Below are 18116 nucleotides of genomic sequence, written 5' to 3' on the forward strand. Positions count from 1 at the left end.
GCTAGTACTAGTTCATCTGAGAAATCTAAATTGGATGGTCGTAAATAGTCCTAGGGTTATGAAGAAAAGGATTATCCTGACCTATGTTGAGGTATTGCTACTAATAAAGTATCAGGGACGATTCACAGGGGGTGTTTGGATGATTGGTGGGAGTGGGAATGGAGGGTATGAGAATGGAGGGTATGGGAAATGGTAACCCAAGGGGTGTGGAGGTATTGATTTACCCTTCAAGAGGGAATGATGTTCCCATTCCAAGCAAAAAATTTACTAATCCAAACACAATGTATGGGTATTAGGTTCCGATTCCCGTTAACCGGGCTCATTAACCATCAACCAAATGCCCTCTTAATTTACCTTTTGTAATTATGTTGTGCTTGTAAATTTGTTTATTTGGCGAAACAATGCAAAGATATTATACCGTCTTGAACTGAGACCACACAGAGCAGATGGGACTCTTTGAAACCAAGACCACATGTACAAGTTCATGCACCAAGCTACTTTAAACCAAAGTGGACAAACTACCTAAGCATCTTTACTATCATTTGAATAGTATGATAACAATGGAAGTAACAAAATAGTATATGCAAGTATGAATTTCATGATATTAGCTTAACAGGGTAACTATCACTTAATCCAGATGAAGACAAGAGTATATACATCTGGAAGTCCTTAAACTATTACAATCTTTCAACTTCAATGAACCCTGTAATTACGCCAGGAATCCGAGTCTCTCCCCGTTCTTCTTTGCCAGTCTGATTAGTCCTTGTCGTTGTTTTTGATCCGCTCCTATGGACTTACAGAACTCGTTAATGACCTGCACAGAGCATACTTACAGTAAAACCTCTATATATTAATAATGTCAGGACCGCTAAATTTTATTAATTTATCGAGATTAAATATGTACTGTCAATATTAAGTTACCTGAGAGTGTAAAGCAATGGCCTTTCCTCTAAGCTGGTTGAACTGCTTCTTACCAACTATGTTACGTACTACAACCACAGCCGGGGCAAAAAGGCCTTTCCCTTCATTAACATTCTTCATCATCGGTTGTGATCGAACCGGCCTTCCGACACGTACCCGCGTTGGACACTTAGCCAGCATGGCGCAGTCTTCATTGGCCATGGATGTTGCCCATGTTCCGGTAAAAGAAGAACAAATGGGAACTGAAGTTGCCATTTGAACCACACAACCAGAACAGAAACTAGAAGTTGTTTTTTGTTGTGGTAGATCTTGGAATATTTTTTTTAAGGCCTTGAAGAGAAGTAGTGTTTTATTTGTGTAGTGAATTGTGAAGCTCCTATCTCTTAAGAGGGGTTTGAGGTTTTGGTGTAGTTATAAGAACCTCATGTTTCATTGGTGATATTGTGTGGGAAATGTTGGAGAGTTCCTGAGAGCCACACATGCTGCTGCCTTGAAAATTAAGTTTGATTTTTATTTTTTTCAACACGTATTTTATTTTACTTCTCCTCTGGTCCCTTTTGTTTGGAGGACAATTTTTGTAACAACCCTTGTGGTGGTCCACTTTTGTAAGTGGGTCCCTAGTGTTCCATGTGGAACAATCAAGGCTGTTAGATCGGTGAAAGGTTGGAATCGGACCCGAGAAGACATGAGGGAGCAGGTGCTCGCCCGCGTGTTCGATATTCAAATACGAATCAAATAAAATAAATCGGACGAGAAGCCGAGAACGAGTAATTCGGATGTAAATCAATAATTGTGATATAGATCAAATATAATCACGTAATTATAATTATTTGCATTTAAATTACGAGAATGAAACCATGAGTCATATATTTATTAATTTTATTTTATGAATTTTTTTGCTAGAATGTGAACCTTGTTTCTGCAGATGGACGGAGGGAAACGGGTACTACTTGGTCACAACTGAATGTTAACATCAAAATAGAGCTTGTTTCTCAGCCGTTAAACAGGTGCAGAGAATGCAGGGAGTAACAAAATAAGGGGTTTTGGCCCCATATAACCATATTTAGGTTCAAAATGCCCTAAATAACCAAATACCCGGAAGATGGCCCTCAATAACCAGTAGAGACGTTTTTAGAGTAGCGTTTTTGTTAAAACAACAAAAACGCTACATCGTGTAGCGTCTAAGTTACAAAAAAAGTTGTTTTTTTGTTAAAACAACAAACGCTACATCGTATAGCGTCTCAGTTCTTTAAATCAACAAAAACGCTACGCGGTGTAGCGTCTCAGTTCTAAATATAGATTTTTGTTAAACAGCAGAAACGCTACACCGTGTAGCGTCTAAGTTCAATAAAAACACTAAAACGCTACACCTAATAGCGTTGTCCTGTTAAATTTTTGAAACCAAGGCAGAAGCTACTGCCTTCTGCCACTAAAAAACCAAAACTCCAACCGCAACTTAAAAACCAAAACTTTAAAACACCAATTCAATGTAAATTGCATGGACAATATAAACTAATTCATAACAACATAAAATTTAATTTATATCATAAATCATTCATACAATTCCAATTTTCGCGAAATTCAAACAACCATATCAAATTGTACTTGAACCATAGTACTACAACAATAAAAACAACTAGAGAATCAACTATCTCTCGATGAAGTCCCTCCATGCTTTCCCCGGCTCTGGAAATCCATTTCGTTCTTGTACCTCGTTGATTTTCTTCGGCCCTTCTTCTTCTCCATATCGGGGTCATGCACAACTCTCGGGAAAGCAAGCTCGGTAGGATATCGAGGATCACCCTTGTTTGGAATTGGCTCAAAGATACCATTATAAATCTTCGATTGGTTCTCTAACTTATACCAATCACCAACAAACCCATGGAAGTCCATCCTCACATGTGAACAACATGCAATTACATGGGAGCAAGGGATTCTATAAGCTTGAAATTTTCCACAAGTACAACTAGACTCCATAAGACGAACCGTGTGTGTGTTTCCCCCTTTCAACCCATCCTTCCTTGTAACTACTTGGAATAACCAAGTCCCCCGATCAAATATCTTCACACTATGACCCGTGGAACGTCTTACAGCACGGTTCAAGAGATGGGATGCATATTTGGTGAAAATATTACCTTTCGATACTTGTGTTGCAATCTCAAGGCGACGTTGATCAAAGTACTCAACCGTCTTATGGAATAGTACTCGCACCAATGAAGTAAGCGGGAGCCTCCGAGCATCGACAATTGCATTGTTCCAACTCTCAGCATGGTTGGTAGTCATGATGCCAAAACGATGATGCTCGTAGTCATGTGCCAGTGACCAGTTCCTTACTGGTTTGTCCTCAAACCATGCAAGTGCTCGAGGCTCTAGTGCCAACAACTCACCCCATAGTAGTTCAAATTTCTTAGGCTGGACCTGATATGCCAACTCAACCAATCTATCCTTCAATCCAGCTTTCTTGAATTTGGTGGCAAAGTTTGTGGCAAAATGTCTCACACAGTACCGATGATGATTAAGTGGCTCACACCATCCCTCCTTCTGCATAGCTGCCATGATCCCTAAATGTTTATCAGAAATGATACATATCCCGTGCCTCCGACCAACCACCAAGCTCCTCAACCTATCCATGAACCACTCCCAGCTAGAGTTGTTCTCCGACTCCACTATAGCACACGCCAATGGTAGAATGTGACTAAAACCATCTACAGCTGTTGCACTCAGAAGAACACCCGGATATGGTCCATACAAATGAGTCCCGTCTATCAGTATGACGGGTCTGCAATACTCGAAGCCATCAATGCATGGCTTAAAAGCCCAGAACAATCTCCTAAATGTCACTTCCTGTTCCAAATAAATAACAAACATTACATTAGAAAATGAATAACGGAGTCCAAATACTTAATGAAAATGAATTAAATTACACGGTGATAGAACATACCTCTAGGTGCTCTGCATCATCCTCCTTAAAGCACCAGTCCACCTTCGTGCCCACATTGAAGGACTGAAGAGTTTCCATCAAATGTGGCAAGTCCTCATATGATCCTTCCCACGAGCCATGAATATCTTCCAATGCAATCTTCTTTGCATTCCTAATCTTCTTTCGGCCCGGCTCATATCCAAACTTATCTTTAGCAGTGGCTAACAACACCTTCTCCTTAATTGTCGGATCAGCAACAATTTGAGATTTAATCACTCCAGCAATCTCCGAGGCTGTCAAGTTGGGATGATCTCGTGTGATGGTAGTGCTCAAGCAAGTATGTGGTCCTACACTCTCCATGATTTGAAATTTACCATGTGAAGTCCTCTTTCTAGCTTTCAACTTCCAAATACAACCATCATTTCTATACTTGCAAGCAACATACCAACTACTCGGATCTGATCGTATCACTCCAATCTCTAAGTGATTCTGAATGTGGTATTGCTTCACCACATGCATCAAATCCTCTTTCGTGCTAAATAACCTTCCCTCCTTCAACTCCAACGGGACCTCATTATTTTCAACCTCGACATCGTCGAATGAGGTTATCCTCTCTAAATGGGAAGTATCCACAGACATATAGCTATCACCCACATCCTGATCATGTCTAAAATGACTACCCCCCGAATCACGCCCACTACTCTTCTCCCCCACACTCGAACTACTCCTTACCAAATTTCCATCACAAGACAATTTCTCTACATAAAGTTCAACAAAAAATGGCATCCCTTTTGACACCACAACACCAAACATTAATTCTACATCATCATCATCCTCAATAGGTATAATCCCGAATTTCAAATTATCGGGATTTTTAGACCTATAAAATATCCTCAACCTACTACTACTATCAATCTTCAACTTGGAATGTAACAAAGCACATAAATTGGCATAATTCATAGATAAATCGAGCCTAACATGCTTTGAAACAGGTTTATCATAAATAAAACCTTCTAATTGAGATTCGATAATATTACCGTCATGGTATATCCATCCAACAACCGTATTCCCAGCTTTCGAACCCGAGCCCGAACCAGAAGCCATGATTGTATGTATAGAATGTTTGAAATATGAATTAGGGCAGATTTTGGGTGAATTAGGGTGAATTAGGGCACAAAATGTATGGCAGTGTGGTGTATATGTGTATGGCAGTACAAGTGTTATGTCTGGGAGTATAGCGTTATAGGTTTAAAACCAAAAACGCTAGACGCACTAGCGTCTAGCAGGTTTATAGAAAACTGAAACGCTATTTTAAAAAGCGTTTTCATGCATTAACTGTTAAAGGAAAACGCTACACGCTTTCGCGTCTGTAAGTTATATTCATTAACTGTTAAAACGCTACACGCTTTCGCGTCTGTAAGTTATATTAATATAAACTAAAGAAACGCTACTGCCAGTAGCGTGTTCATCATACTAATTATTGAATTTCTTTTAATTTAAAAACGCATTTGTTTGAATTAAAAATGATTTGTAAAATGTATAATGAATTTGTAAAATGTATATTAAATTAAAAATGTATATTAAAAATGATTTGTAAAAATATCAAATCTTTTTTGCTGGAAATTTGAATTAAAACCTTGCCTTAATTTAAGTTAAATTAAGGTATAAAATTATCATTCCGCCGGCGTCTCGGCTTCAGGGCCTTCGGCCCTTCAGCCTCGCTTAATTAGGGTTTAGGCTCGAGGGAGTAGGGCCTACCGGCCCTACTCCCTCAATCCTAAACCCTAACCGTCGGCCAATTTATATGCAGTATGAATTAATCTTTCTAAAACCCAAACCTAAACCCTAAATGTTAACGGTTATAAAATTATCATTCCGCCGGCGTCTCGGCTTCAGGGCCTTCGGCCCTTCAGCCTCGCTTAATTAGGGTTTAGGCTCGAGGGAGTAGGGCCTACCGGCCCTACTCCCTCAATCCTAAACCCTAACCGTCGGCCAATTTAATTATTAAAACATTAAAGCTATACTAAAACAGAAACATACGACATGAAATTAAAATATTTACAAGATTCGTGCTATCATATATCACAAGTTCAGCATCCTATAACTAGAATATCATCAAAAACCGACAAATATAATCATCCCCTATGTGAACCAGTACCACAGTCAGGAACCTTCTTAGCCCTCTTTGACCGGCGAACATAAAAGACGTCAAAAGGGGGTACAATAGGCTGCGTAGCAGGCTGACTAGGCTGACTAGGCTGACTAGGCTGCGTAGACTGTGTAGACTGTGATGAGCTGCCCAAGTCAAAAGGGGGTACCTCTGGTGTACCATGCCAAGGTCGAATCCTATGCTGACGCTGCACAACAGGAGGAGGCTGCTCTGTACTGGTATCTGGCATCTGAGAAGTCTGCTGCTCAGGTACTGGCTGTGAAGGCAAACTTAGGCCTAGAGAAAAACTAGGCCACCAGTCACCGGCGGTAGTAGTAGCAGCGGCAGCAGCAGCAGGGGGAGTAGATGCCTCGGCTACAGTAGCAGTAGCTGTGGCAGCAGCAGCAGCAGCATGGGGAGTAGAAGCCTCGGCTACAGTAGCAGTAGCTGTGGCAGCAGCAGCAGCAGCAGAAGCATCAGCAACAGTAGCTGTAGCAGCAGTAGCATCAGACTCTGGGCCTCGATCCTCGCCTGTACCTAAATGATCCGCATGATCAGCATCATCATCCGGCTCATCAACTAACCGTCCACTGCCTCGGCCTCCATCACCACGAGCACGGCCTCCTCTGCCACGAGCACGGCCTCTCTCGGCACCACCACGGCCTCTCCTGCCACCACCACGGCCTCCTCTACCACCTGCATCCTCCCCTCCCCCGTCCTGTCTAGCATCCTGCTCCTCAACTTGACGTGGATCAAACCTGTATGCATTCCGATCTCGGAGATGGTGCAGACTCTGAGTGGCTAGTTGGGACATATCCGGGAGGACGTCTGCTGTCCTGGCTGCTATAGTCTCTAGCACAACTCCCTGAAATACAACGAATACAAATGCAATATCAACTACTAGAACCCATCAAATAAAGCATGACGACTAATACAACTAATACCCCAACTACAGATAAGGAATACACACGACACATATCACAGAAAGTACAGATATAATAGTCAAAAAATACTTACCAGGTGGGTATGCAGTGCACCCAACTGACTAATGAACCTCACAGTCCGAGGCAAGTACCAATCCATGTACTCTGGGACTGTAGCATGACCATCAATCACGTCATCAATCCAAATATGCTCCAGACGATGCTGCCAGTGTGTCATACTGGGCTGATGTACGACTGCATAATCCAAGACCTTCTGGCCCCTCAGCGTCATACCGTGATGCTCGTGGGAGTAGTGTGGCTGATCGGGAATACGCTGTATCATGCCAAACTGTCTAGCAACTCTGTCCGGCTGATGTGGCTCGACTATGTAAACACATATCATGGGGCCGCGAAAGCGCCAGAGATGACGGCCGGCTAAACAATAGTCTGGCAGTGTATCAAGAATCCCAGCATAAGGCTCCCAAATAAACTCATGTGGAGCAAGCGCATCCAATGCCGCCCGAGACGTAGTCACAGTGCTTCCATCACTCTCAACGAATGAATGTCCAACAAGCCACCTATAGACATCATAGGAATACAAAAAAACACATTAGTCAATTTAAAAAGACAATTCACAACTTGAAATGTACAAACCAGTAAAAACACAGCTACTATGTACCTGGCTCCATGTGGTCCTGGAAGCTGATGCCCCCAAAAAGCAACATCCTCTAATGGAACAGTGGTCCGAACAGGGGCAAGAGTGGGCAACCTCTCCCATGCCCATAGCTGCAGTAAGAGAAGGCATCCAGCTACCTCCTTAATACTCGCTTTGCAACCATTGCAAAGCTCCCTGTATAGATGAGCTAGAACAGCTGGACCCCATGCATAGCCTCCGAGCGCCTCCAGGTCACGAACAAAATGAACCCACGAGGAGTGTATAAGTCCACCAGAATGGTCGGTGAACAGTGACCCCCCAAACAACTGTAGCAAGTAACACCTGGCGTGAAGCCTGATCTCCTCAACGCCTGCATCATCACGTAATCTCGCTGGAGTGAGACCCTCTACCCATGTGAGCCGTAGCCTCGAGTTATTGAAAGCCTCGGGTGGAGGAATCTGTCCAAATACCTCACCAACGATGGTCTCCCATCTCTGTCCAGGTGGAGGGCCTACAGGACACATAACGGGCTCTCCGTCAATGGGTAACCCGAGCAAGACACCAACATCCTGCAGTGTAATAGTACACTCTCCCATCGGCAGGTGGAATGAATGTGTCTCTGGTCGCCATCTCTCTACCAGAGCACCAAGCAAACTCCAATCAAGCTGAAGAGTGGATACCCGAGCTACACCATAAAAACCGGCTGCCTGCAGAATGGGGATCAATCGAACATCAATGTTCAAATCAGACTGGTTGGCATCACGACGCCTGAAATACTGCGAGGGCGCAGCACCGGTTCTCCAGACAGAACGAGACCTATGAGTGGCCTGTAGGTGAAGAAGGCTAGGATCACGAGGTCCCTGGTCTCTAACAATAGCCTGTGAACAAAAACAAGGAAATACAAAGTCAGCACATCATACTAACTTTAGAGAAAAACTAATTAAATTAACACAATACAAATACTACGATTCCCGCAGAATGGTATATAATAGTATCATGTAAATCCAATAACCAATAATATGATAAAATAGCATGTATATTATTCACCAATAAATCATGTCTATCAATATTAATCATGATAATAACAAAAGCAATGTATAAACAAACAGAAACAATGTAGGAATTTCTATCATTTTACAAATATCAAAAACTAAGGAAAAAAGGCCCTCAATAACCATTTTTGTGAACTGGTTCCATGAAAGGAAAACCTTGCAGCAAGTTAGGTATCAAACCAGTGAGTTGGCAGCCTGCTAGTACAAGGGTGCCGAGGCTGTCAGATTTTCACCATGGAAATTGAGTCTAAGAATCAGACTCAAGTTCTTACAGTGCTGCAGAATATCAACACTTACTCTCAAGTTTACTAGGCTGCAATTGAAGCTTTCAGGTATTTGGCTACTAAATTCGATTTTTAAAAGATCCAAAAAAAGTTAATTTAATGTAATCTGATAATACATCCAAATATAGACAAGACAAATAAAACGTAAGCCGCCTCAGAACATGGCGTGGCCTCTGTGTTTGAAGCTAATAAGCATCTTATTCTCATCTATATAAACCCCTTAATTGTTGGAGATCATAACTCAGAATAACTAGAAACAAAATATTTAACAATGGCTTCTTATTTTACCAACTATTTTCAAATTCTATGCTCCTGTGTTTTAATCGCACTACTCTCCAACTTGTGTGTCTCGGAAGCACAAGATTACCCCCCTGTAGCGGAGGGACTTTCATTGACTTTTTACGAGAGTAGCTGCCCTGATTTGGAGGCCACTGTCAGGAAACAACTCGAAGAGGAATTCACGCAAGACATTGGTCAAGCTGCTGGCTTGCTTCGTCTGCATTTCCATGATTGTTTTGTCCAGGTAACAAATTGTTTCTTATACCGAATGCATTCGTACATGCAGGAACAAGTCGGGGGAAGATAAATTTGATTAAATGAAACGAATAATTTCTTTCGGTTGCAATAATCTAGCAATCATATGAAACATTAAAACACATCCATAACAATTAATCTAGCCTATGTGAGCTCAAAGTCAGAGTAACTAACACTCCAGTTTAACACAGGAATTTAATCAAGCACATAGCAAGCATATCAAAACAGTGAAAATTAACAAAGCTGAGACATTAAAATCGCCCAAAGGTTAAAGAATATACATTGAAATCCATGGTAGCTGCTTCAACTCGTTGAATAATCTCGCCTCACTCGTTGAATAATCAGGTGCTTCACCTCTGTATAAAACTCTGTATAAAATGGGATATGTTTTGTTTTGTTTGTTAGCCGTTGAGGTTTAAAGTGCGGTATATATATAAACAGAAGACGCTACTGCGTGTAGCGTTTTCATCTTTAATAAAAAAAAATAAAACGCTAAACGACGTAGCGTCTCTAATGGTTATTTTGGGCCATTTTATCAAATTCTGTTATTATGGGCATTAAAACAAAAAAAATGGTTATTGAGGGCCATTTTACCAAAATAAGTGACCCTATTTTCCACGAATAACAATATAATGGATTCTATTTTTTTCCATAGGATTCCGTGATATACGAATACGAGGACATATTATCAGCTGAAAAATTATTTAACCGGATAATTTTAATTATTTTGATATAAGTAAAAGAAATAAAATTATCACTCAATTAAAATTGACTCATTCAAAAGAATTCTCTAATCAATAATGTTGTGTTTGGTTGGGGAGAATGGATGGAATGGAATGAAATGAGTAAAATTACTTGGAACTAATAGAGATAGGAGGGAAGTTTTGGAATAAATGTAAGTGAGGGCAAAATTGTTATGATGAGATTTGAGAAGAAATTGGAGGTAGGAGAGAATGGAGCATTCCATCTCAAATTGAATGTATGATCTCTAGCACATAATGTAAGGAATGGAATGGAGGAAGGAATGAAATTTGTTAACAATTGCCCATTATATAGTTCATTTTTCATTTCATTCCTTTCGGAATCGTTTACCCCAACCAAACACAACATTAGAGTCGACCTACCCTAACCTATCATCTACCCTCCACCGGCGGCCGCCACCCCCCATCTCTCCCAATCTATCCTTCCCCTCCCCTTCATTCCTCTTCAAGCCTCCTTTCCCCTTACTTCTCTAATCAACCTCCTTCTCCTGCCCAGCGCCCCGCCCTCTCTCCGCCCTCTACTTATTTTCTAATTCAATAAAATCGAGTGTTGCTTAAACTTCGAAGATTTCAATCGAGTTTTATTCTCGGATCTGTTTCGGATTTGAGCTTAGACTTGATTGTTTTCTGAATAAATCAGATCTTTTGAAATCAAAGGTCCGATTGTGTTTTCCCGTCTCGCCTTTTGGCGTGTGTTGATTTAGTACCCAATTTTTGGGTGATTCCACGTTGTTATATTTGTGGTTGTTATGTCTTTCTGGCTCCCGGTATGTAGATAGTTGGGGTATGCTTGGAACGGTGACGATCGCATGTGCTCATCTTTCACAAATTATAGTTGTTCATTATTCGAGGACTCTTATTCCTCATTGCTTAGTTTTTACAACTGAGTCACCTGAACACCGCAACAGCCATGGAACTATTGTGAAGGTCAATTGTGAAGTTATCATTTTCGGGATTGATGTAGGCTGGATTACTCGAGAAACCTTTATATTCATTTTCAGTTTCAAAGATCCTTGGATTCAGTGTGTTAAGCAGTCTGGAAACAATGCGGCTATTTGTTTAGCTCGTTTTATTGTTTATCAACCTGATTGTATTGTCAGTTGGGGATTTGTTCCGACTAGACTTGTTTTAATTTAATGGAATGAATTTACATTTTGTCAAAAAAAAAAAAAATTGACTCATTCGGTCTTACATTCCTATCTAATAATTTTTTCAATTAAATGTATGATAATAATTTATAATTTTTGGACCGTCAGTCTTTTCTTCATGATGTGTAGTGATCGCAAATGATGTGTTTCTAACTTCTGCAAATCAAAATTTTGTCTAAAATCATAAGTTTTGGACTCTGGCATGCTAACACCAGACCTGAACCCCACTCAATTCGCAATTCGATTTACCGAGATCAAATCTGAAAATGACCCGAAATTAAAATTTCACTTCTAAAAATTTTAATTTCCAATTTTATTCATTTTAAGTGATTTAATCTTTACTCGAAATCGATCCAATTACTGACACGAGCACAATCTATATTCGAAATTGCATATCTTGGTGGGCACTTATGCTAGAGTGATGTAAAAAAGTTTTAAAATTATGATATTTTTATCTTTTTTCCCCCTTTAATTATTGCCTTTTCAACGGAAAGAAGTATGAAAGTGAAGCAAGAGTTTTGTTTATAAAATTAAAATAACTAAAATATGGGCATTCAATCAATTTGGGGCTTGCATTTTACACTTCTACAGTTCTACTGTCAAACACAGAAAGTTAGAAATCAGACACCAAATTGTATTAGCAAAAACATGGAATCATTAGTAATCCATTTCTCATCATTCCTTGTAATCTTCCCAATTGGTATTACACGCCTTATTTCTTGTCTATCTCTGTATCTCAAAAACCCATCTCACTACAGATCGAAATCTTGGTATTTCTCTGAATCCAGATGGAAAAGTTTTGATTTTTACATTCTTTTAATTGGCCTACCCATTTCCTCAGTTTTCATTTTTTCACTCTTTTTGGTGATTTCTGGCCACCCCAGTTACAAATTTGCATTTTTGCAACAATCTTTAGTAATTTTGTTCTTCTGGGTACTCCTCATTTTGATTTTCTTGAAGGAAAGTTATAAACTTGCCTTGATTCCTGAGAATTTTTTGTATGTGTATGCTGGGGTTGCATTTCTTATTGAGTGTATGATGACTGGAGAAGCGGTTGTTGGTTATGGTGAGGCTATGTATGGTTGGTTAGGTGGTTTGGGTTTTGTTTGTGCAGCTTGTTGCTTGTTTCTTTCGATTAGGCCTTCTGCGTTTTTCGCGGAGTTTTTGTTATGTTTTGGGATGATATTGAAGGGGACTTGGGTTCTACAAGTTGGGTTGTCATTGTATACTGATACATTTTTGTTTAGTGGGTGTGAGAGACTTCCATTTGACGTTGCCAATGGGAGGAATTTTATCAAGTGTGAGCTTGATGAGTATAAATATCGCAGTGAAGCTTTGGTGAATCTCATGTTTATCGGGCATGTGATTGTAGTGCTGATCATAAGTTTTCTGTTGTCAGGATTATTGAGTCATTTTCATAATAGAAAGTCTTTTCAGTCTAGTGGGCAATTGCTAGCAGGGTTTGATGCTGAGAACTCTGTGGTCCGCCCAGTTACTGAATTCGAGTTAGATTGAGACAGATGTTTTTTGTTCTATTGAGCTACAAAGATACGAGGTTATGGCTCTATTACTGAATTGTATCTTAATATTGTCAATAACATACAAGTATCTACACATTGATAGACTTGATTCTTACTATTTTTCCTGACAATGCTTTGTTAACATGCAGAAACGTTGTTTCACGTTTTTATGATGATAGGCAACTGTTCCCTTTTAATATCATTAGTATGTGATTCATATAGGCCTCAATGCATGTTAAATATGTTTTTTCATATGACCGATGTTTCAAATCATGTACTGTTGCAAAGCTGTAGATGATTCAAATTCATGAGATACCATAAACATGTAGACGAGATCTCCCTCTTTTTGATGTTATGCAAGAAATAGACTACGTATGCCATTTGCATCATTTTTTATATGCGGGGTAGTCCAGAAGAAGCTAAAAACTTTCAGGAAAAACCCGAACACTTTAATCTATTGGTTGTGGTGAATCCTTCAGTCATCCAATACAAATATTTTTTTGGTCAAATTTATCTATATCAGGGAAATTGCATATTTCAACTTGATAATGTGATGTCTTATTACTGCAAGAAATCCTCTATTCATTAAAGAAAAATCATATGCTAGATCATTATCTTGCAGTACTTTATTTTGGGTTTTATGTTTTGTTACATAATGAAATTAAGGAATGTCATAGAGTTATCTGTGAAATTGACTCAATCCATGTATGTTGACTTGTTGAGTGTTGGGGGGGTATGCTTGATCTTATTTGCGTCCTAAAGATGTTGAATTTTAGGGTCAAGGCCAGTAAGAACCCAGTTACCCAGCAATGGTTTATGCTCCCAGGCACTAAGTTCTTTCTGTTACATATTAAAATGGTGTTTTGTCTTGTCTAAGACATAATGTGGCATACTTGGATCTTTTTCTATCATATCTTCTTTTTTTTTTTTGGAAGGACTCTAATTAAGATCATAATTCATAAAGGAAGGTAATAGAAAACATTACATGCTGGAACTTGCTGACTCATGGAGAATTCACAAGGTTCAGTCCACCTTGTCCAGTTTCTTGCCTACAACATGCAGTGATGATATTTTAGCAAACTGTTGAGTTACCCTCTCTCCTAAAACTTAAAGTGTTTAGGTTATGGGCCTACTCTGAATTCTGATTATTCCAGATACTCCAACATCTAAAGTCTAAACATCTGTTGTACTTTTCTGTTTTTACTAATTTTTTGGTTTTAGTTTCTTAACGACTTAACGTGAAACAAAATTTGTTTATAATAATTGACACCAAAGTGTAGTATATAATATTCATTATTGTTCGTGCATAATGTTCGATGTGGTGAATAGAGTTCATACTAAAATATACACCTTCCATGGGTGATCAATTCTTCAATTTGCTCTCATTTTTCCATGGTGGTGAAATGTGTGACTTGCAGCAAGGAGGTACCTTAGTAATGGCTTTTGACCTGCAAATACCTATGAGTTCCTAAATGAAAGATAAAGATATAGTCATCTGAAGGTACGGCATTTTGGTTTTATATTTGTAATATTTTGAGTTATGTACTCCAATAACCTATTGATTACAGAACTGAATGAAAGCTATCTCTATAATCACGTCTCTATCTTTTTTAATCGAAATAAAAATATTGTGATTTACTTGTTTGCTGTTAAAAGCGTAATTATTTCATTTTTTTGATGGACATGCCAGTAAAATTTTATAATGTTATATGTTTTAAGTGTTAGTAAAATTTAAGCATATAAATACATTCCCAGTTTCCAGTTATATGAATTGTATGTGCTAATCCAAAAATAATGAATTATTTAGTCAACCTTAGATTTCTGCGTGTTACCTTCATAGAAAAAAATATCCTAAGAAGTATCTGTACAAATTTTGTATTGGCTGCCATTACTAATAAATGGTACTGCTAGGTCTCTCTCTTCTAGGTCCTCTCGTCTTTTGAATTGGTGCTTGGTATATTTCCTTGTATCGTACCAAGTGTCAGATTTATGTCTATTATTAGGCTACTGCACATTTAATGTTTCTTATCATGTAACAACTGATTAATTGCTGTATGCAACATTATAACTTTTTGAAAATTTTCTCGTCTTAATGCATAAAGTACTGATGAGGATTATTTAGAAGATAGATATGTTGAGGCTTTTCCTGTCTAACCATGCTCACAGGCAAGAACTTTGTGCTAGCTGAGTAATTGATCAACATATTTCCAACCGTTTTTGAATCAATGCTTGCTCAAATTATATATTTATTTGCAAAGCTTAAGAACCTCAACTAATTGTTGAATTAGTCTAAAAGCTGGTGGACAATATGGGCAGCTATTGCCAATATAGCTGTTTATTAGCCACACATAAAGGCCTATCTCTCCGATAAACAAGTATGGTAACTTTAGTTTGTATGAATCTCAAGATACTTCATGTGATATGACATTTTCTAATATTACCTTTAGTGTGGTGCTCAGTAATATAATTGCTACTTTTTGATGAGTATCAAATAAGGCAGATTCCTTTCTTCTAGTAAAGAAGATTGTTACTGTAATTGCTTGCAGGCTAGTGTTGATAGAAATTTACTTGCTCAATATAACAGACAGGGTCACGTTTTTAAGGTGCATTAAATGTATTATAATATAATATTATATTAATGCATTTTATTTAGTTAAGAGCACAGCTCCTTGACAAAACCCCAATTAAAAATTTAAGAGCGCAGTTCAATTAAATTAAGTTCTGTTTGGGAAGTAAGAAGCACCTTTGACATCTCTTCAAATATATGTCTGCATGAATCAATAGTGCCACCTTAAATGCATTTACCATTTAGTTAGTACACTAGATAGATTAACAAACTTGAGGGTGGAACAACTGTATAGTTCAGCTACGACGATGCAAGTCTCTTTAATATTACCAATTTGGTCTGTCGATGGCTTGATTTAGGTAACAAGGTTGTAGTAAGACCGGACTAAAATGATGATTGATAAGGGACAAAGAAAGCTAGTTCACACTTAGAATACTTGTGTCTCACACCATAGAGTACAGAGAAAACTATTTTTTTTTTTCTTTTTGAAATCTTCCTTCCACAATACAGCAGCCATTATTTAAAGACTTTAAGAAATTTTACAGGTCGTAGGCATTAACGTTCCTGACCCAGGGACTATTATTTGACTCTTAAGATTCTATAATATAGTATATAACTGATAAATAATTGATCCTTTACTAAATAAATTGCAATTGGCCATAATCTGTAGTCCTGTACAAGGAATGAATAGATAGTTGAGTTCAAGCTGTAATGGGATTTGAAAGCCAAGATTCTGCAATAGGAGTAATAACTACTTCCTTTAAATTCTTGACTCTAGATATGGGAACAATGATCTCCAGTATTGCATTATCTGTGCCCCAGTCACTTTACTCCCCCTTTGAGGGAAACAAATTAGTTCATGCTCATAAGATTGATAATAAAATGCCTAGTTTTCCAAATTGAATTTCTTAATTAATATTATGTATAAAGGACCAAAATGCTTCTTGTTTAACATAATGGATAAATACCTTTTTTTTCCACTGAATACCAGGGCTAATTTTAAGTTTCAGCTAAAACTCTTTTAGGTTCTACTAATCTACTCTGCTGCACAGCGTGGAACCTTATTCCATATAAAAATACAATTCCTTAAGTAGAAACGAGTTGATATGGAAGAGTAAATATGCTGTAGATCTAACTGGTAACTATTTTAAGTAACTTGTTACCGGGTGTATTTGGTTTGGTTTAATTTGGATAATACCTTATTATTTGGGTTAGGTCTATTGAATACAAACTTTGATCTTGTTACCAATTTGTGTACCTCTAGTTAAACTCTTTTTTATGATTTAGTGTGATGCAACTATAATCCATGAAAGTTTGACGTGAGGCCATATGAAGTAAAAACAATTAGTGCTATTTTTACTGTCATTACACATGAAAAAAATGAACCACCATGATAATCCATGATCTAGTAAGCCTTGAAAGGATATTCTTTGATTCTAGCTGAGTAATGATTAATTCAATTAGCTTCTGAACAATGAACGCTGGATTAATGGAACAGTAGATTGTCAATCTTTGTGAGTTATGTACATTTGGTGATCTTATCCTTTGAAAGTATACTGTTGATTTCCCATCCAATAGGGCTTTAAGCATTTTGATATGCCAGCTTTTATAAATAAATCTATAAATTAATGAATTTATGTTATACTTGCATCTTCTTTTGCTATCAGGTGTTTCCTGTTATTTCATTAATGTGCTTTTCGAGCTTGTTGTTGCTATGATACTCATCTTGCGCAACACTAAAGAAGTGTGAGTTCTGGTCTTTTGTAAATTGCTTGACCTAAATGATATATTAACCAAGAGATGCTAATTTAATCTGCCACAGATGTTCTGCATATCACAAGGGATTTGAAGACAGAAGAGAGATAGCTGTTCCACTTCCTGGTAATGCAGCCACTAACACTTTGGCTGCTCTTAGAAACAGAACTTTACTGTCCCCACCACTCACTGTTGGGATCGACACTGGAATTGAAGTGGATACCCTTTGTCTGCCAAACAGAAGGACGTAAAATCCCTTTTACCGTTTATGTAAGTTGAGCGCATATCGCTTGCCTGGTCATTTTAAGGTTTAATTGCTTTATTTGTTTGGTTAAAGATGATTGCCTATCTGGAGACGGAAATAGAAGAATTAGCATTTGCATTCCACCAGAATCTGTCATAAAAATATTTGATTTTGTTACAGTGGCTGCCTGATTGTTTAATCCAGATAGTGTTGGGTGAGTGCTTATTGGTAGATTCAGAAACAGATTTTCATTAAGTGGGTGATGCCATCTGAAAGGCTGGCATCTTTAATACTCCCACACACTAACACACTTTTCCCTCACATGTAGAGTGATTGTGTGTTTGTTTTTGGGACTGAGAAGAGGGGCAGCTGAGACCAGTGCTCCCTGGTGTTATAGCTGTTTGTGGATATGAATTTTTATCAAATTAATAAATTTGAATTCAAGTTTAAATTAATTTTTTTTTTTGGCAAAGATACCATATTCTTTAGTGTAAAATAATATCTATATTCCAATTGGCCATTTTCATCAATGGGAAATTTATTTCTTATCCAGGTATTTCATAATTTTATCTTTTTGTGAAAAAGAAATAATCTTTGAAAAAATTAAATTTTGATATAACTGTCTTGACTGAAGTAAGCAATTTATATGGAAACGCATTTTCAATTTTAACATAAAATTTTAAA

At 38.1% G+C, this 18116-nt stretch overlaps 3 protein-coding genes and 1 long non-coding RNA gene across 5 annotated transcripts; 1 reads left to right on the forward strand and 3 right to left on the reverse strand.

Annotated features, from left to right (window-relative positions):
• Positions 1-580: 580 nt before the first annotated feature.
• On the reverse strand, positions 581-1329 carry LOC108200049 (protein PROTON GRADIENT REGULATION 5, chloroplastic). Its single transcript, XM_017368108.2, has 2 exons — positions 922-1329; positions 581-814 (listed from the first exon to the last, which is right to left on the reverse strand). The coding sequence occupies exons 1-2, from the start codon at positions 1174-1176 to the stop codon at positions 710-712; spliced, it is 360 nt and encodes a 119-aa protein (XP_017223597.1). The 5' UTR covers positions 1177-1329; the 3' UTR covers positions 581-709.
• A 1236-nt stretch (positions 1330-2565) lies between these two features.
• LOC135148527 (uncharacterized) lies at positions 2566-4945 on the reverse strand. Its single transcript, XM_064083805.1, has 2 exons — positions 3863-4945; positions 2566-3765 (listed from the first exon to the last, which is right to left on the reverse strand). The coding sequence occupies exons 1-2, from the start codon at positions 4943-4945 to the stop codon at positions 2566-2568; spliced, it is 2283 nt and encodes a 760-aa protein (XP_063939875.1).
• Positions 4946-5976: 1031 nt separating this feature from the next.
• Positions 5977-9412, reverse strand: LOC108198427 (protein MAIN-LIKE 1-like). The gene is made up of 4 exons (XM_017366181.2): positions 9308-9412; positions 7593-8446; positions 7008-7491; positions 5977-6855 (listed from the first exon to the last, which is right to left on the reverse strand). Exons 1-4 carry the CDS (start codon positions 9410-9412, stop codon positions 5977-5979), a joined length of 2322 nt encoding a protein of 773 aa, XP_017221670.2.
• Positions 9413-11863: 2451 nt separating this feature from the next.
• On the forward strand, positions 11864-17631 carry LOC108197030 (uncharacterized). 2 transcript variants are annotated; one of them, XR_001801894.2, is made up of 3 exons: positions 11882-14368; positions 17101-17179; positions 17256-17631. It is a non-coding gene; the product is annotated as an uncharacterized LOC108197030 (long non-coding RNA). The 2 variants fall into 2 exon arrangements; XR_010286390.1 differs by lacking the exon at positions 17101-17179 and having other exon boundaries at positions 11864-14368.
• The last annotated feature ends 485 nt before the right edge of the window (positions 17632-18116 follow it).

This window comes from Daucus carota, chromosome 8 (genome assembly GCF_001625215.2).
Source record: "Daucus carota subsp. sativus chromosome 8, DH1 v3.0, whole genome shotgun sequence".
In the NCBI taxonomy this organism is placed as follows: Eukaryota; Viridiplantae; Streptophyta; class Magnoliopsida; order Apiales; family Apiaceae; genus Daucus; species Daucus carota.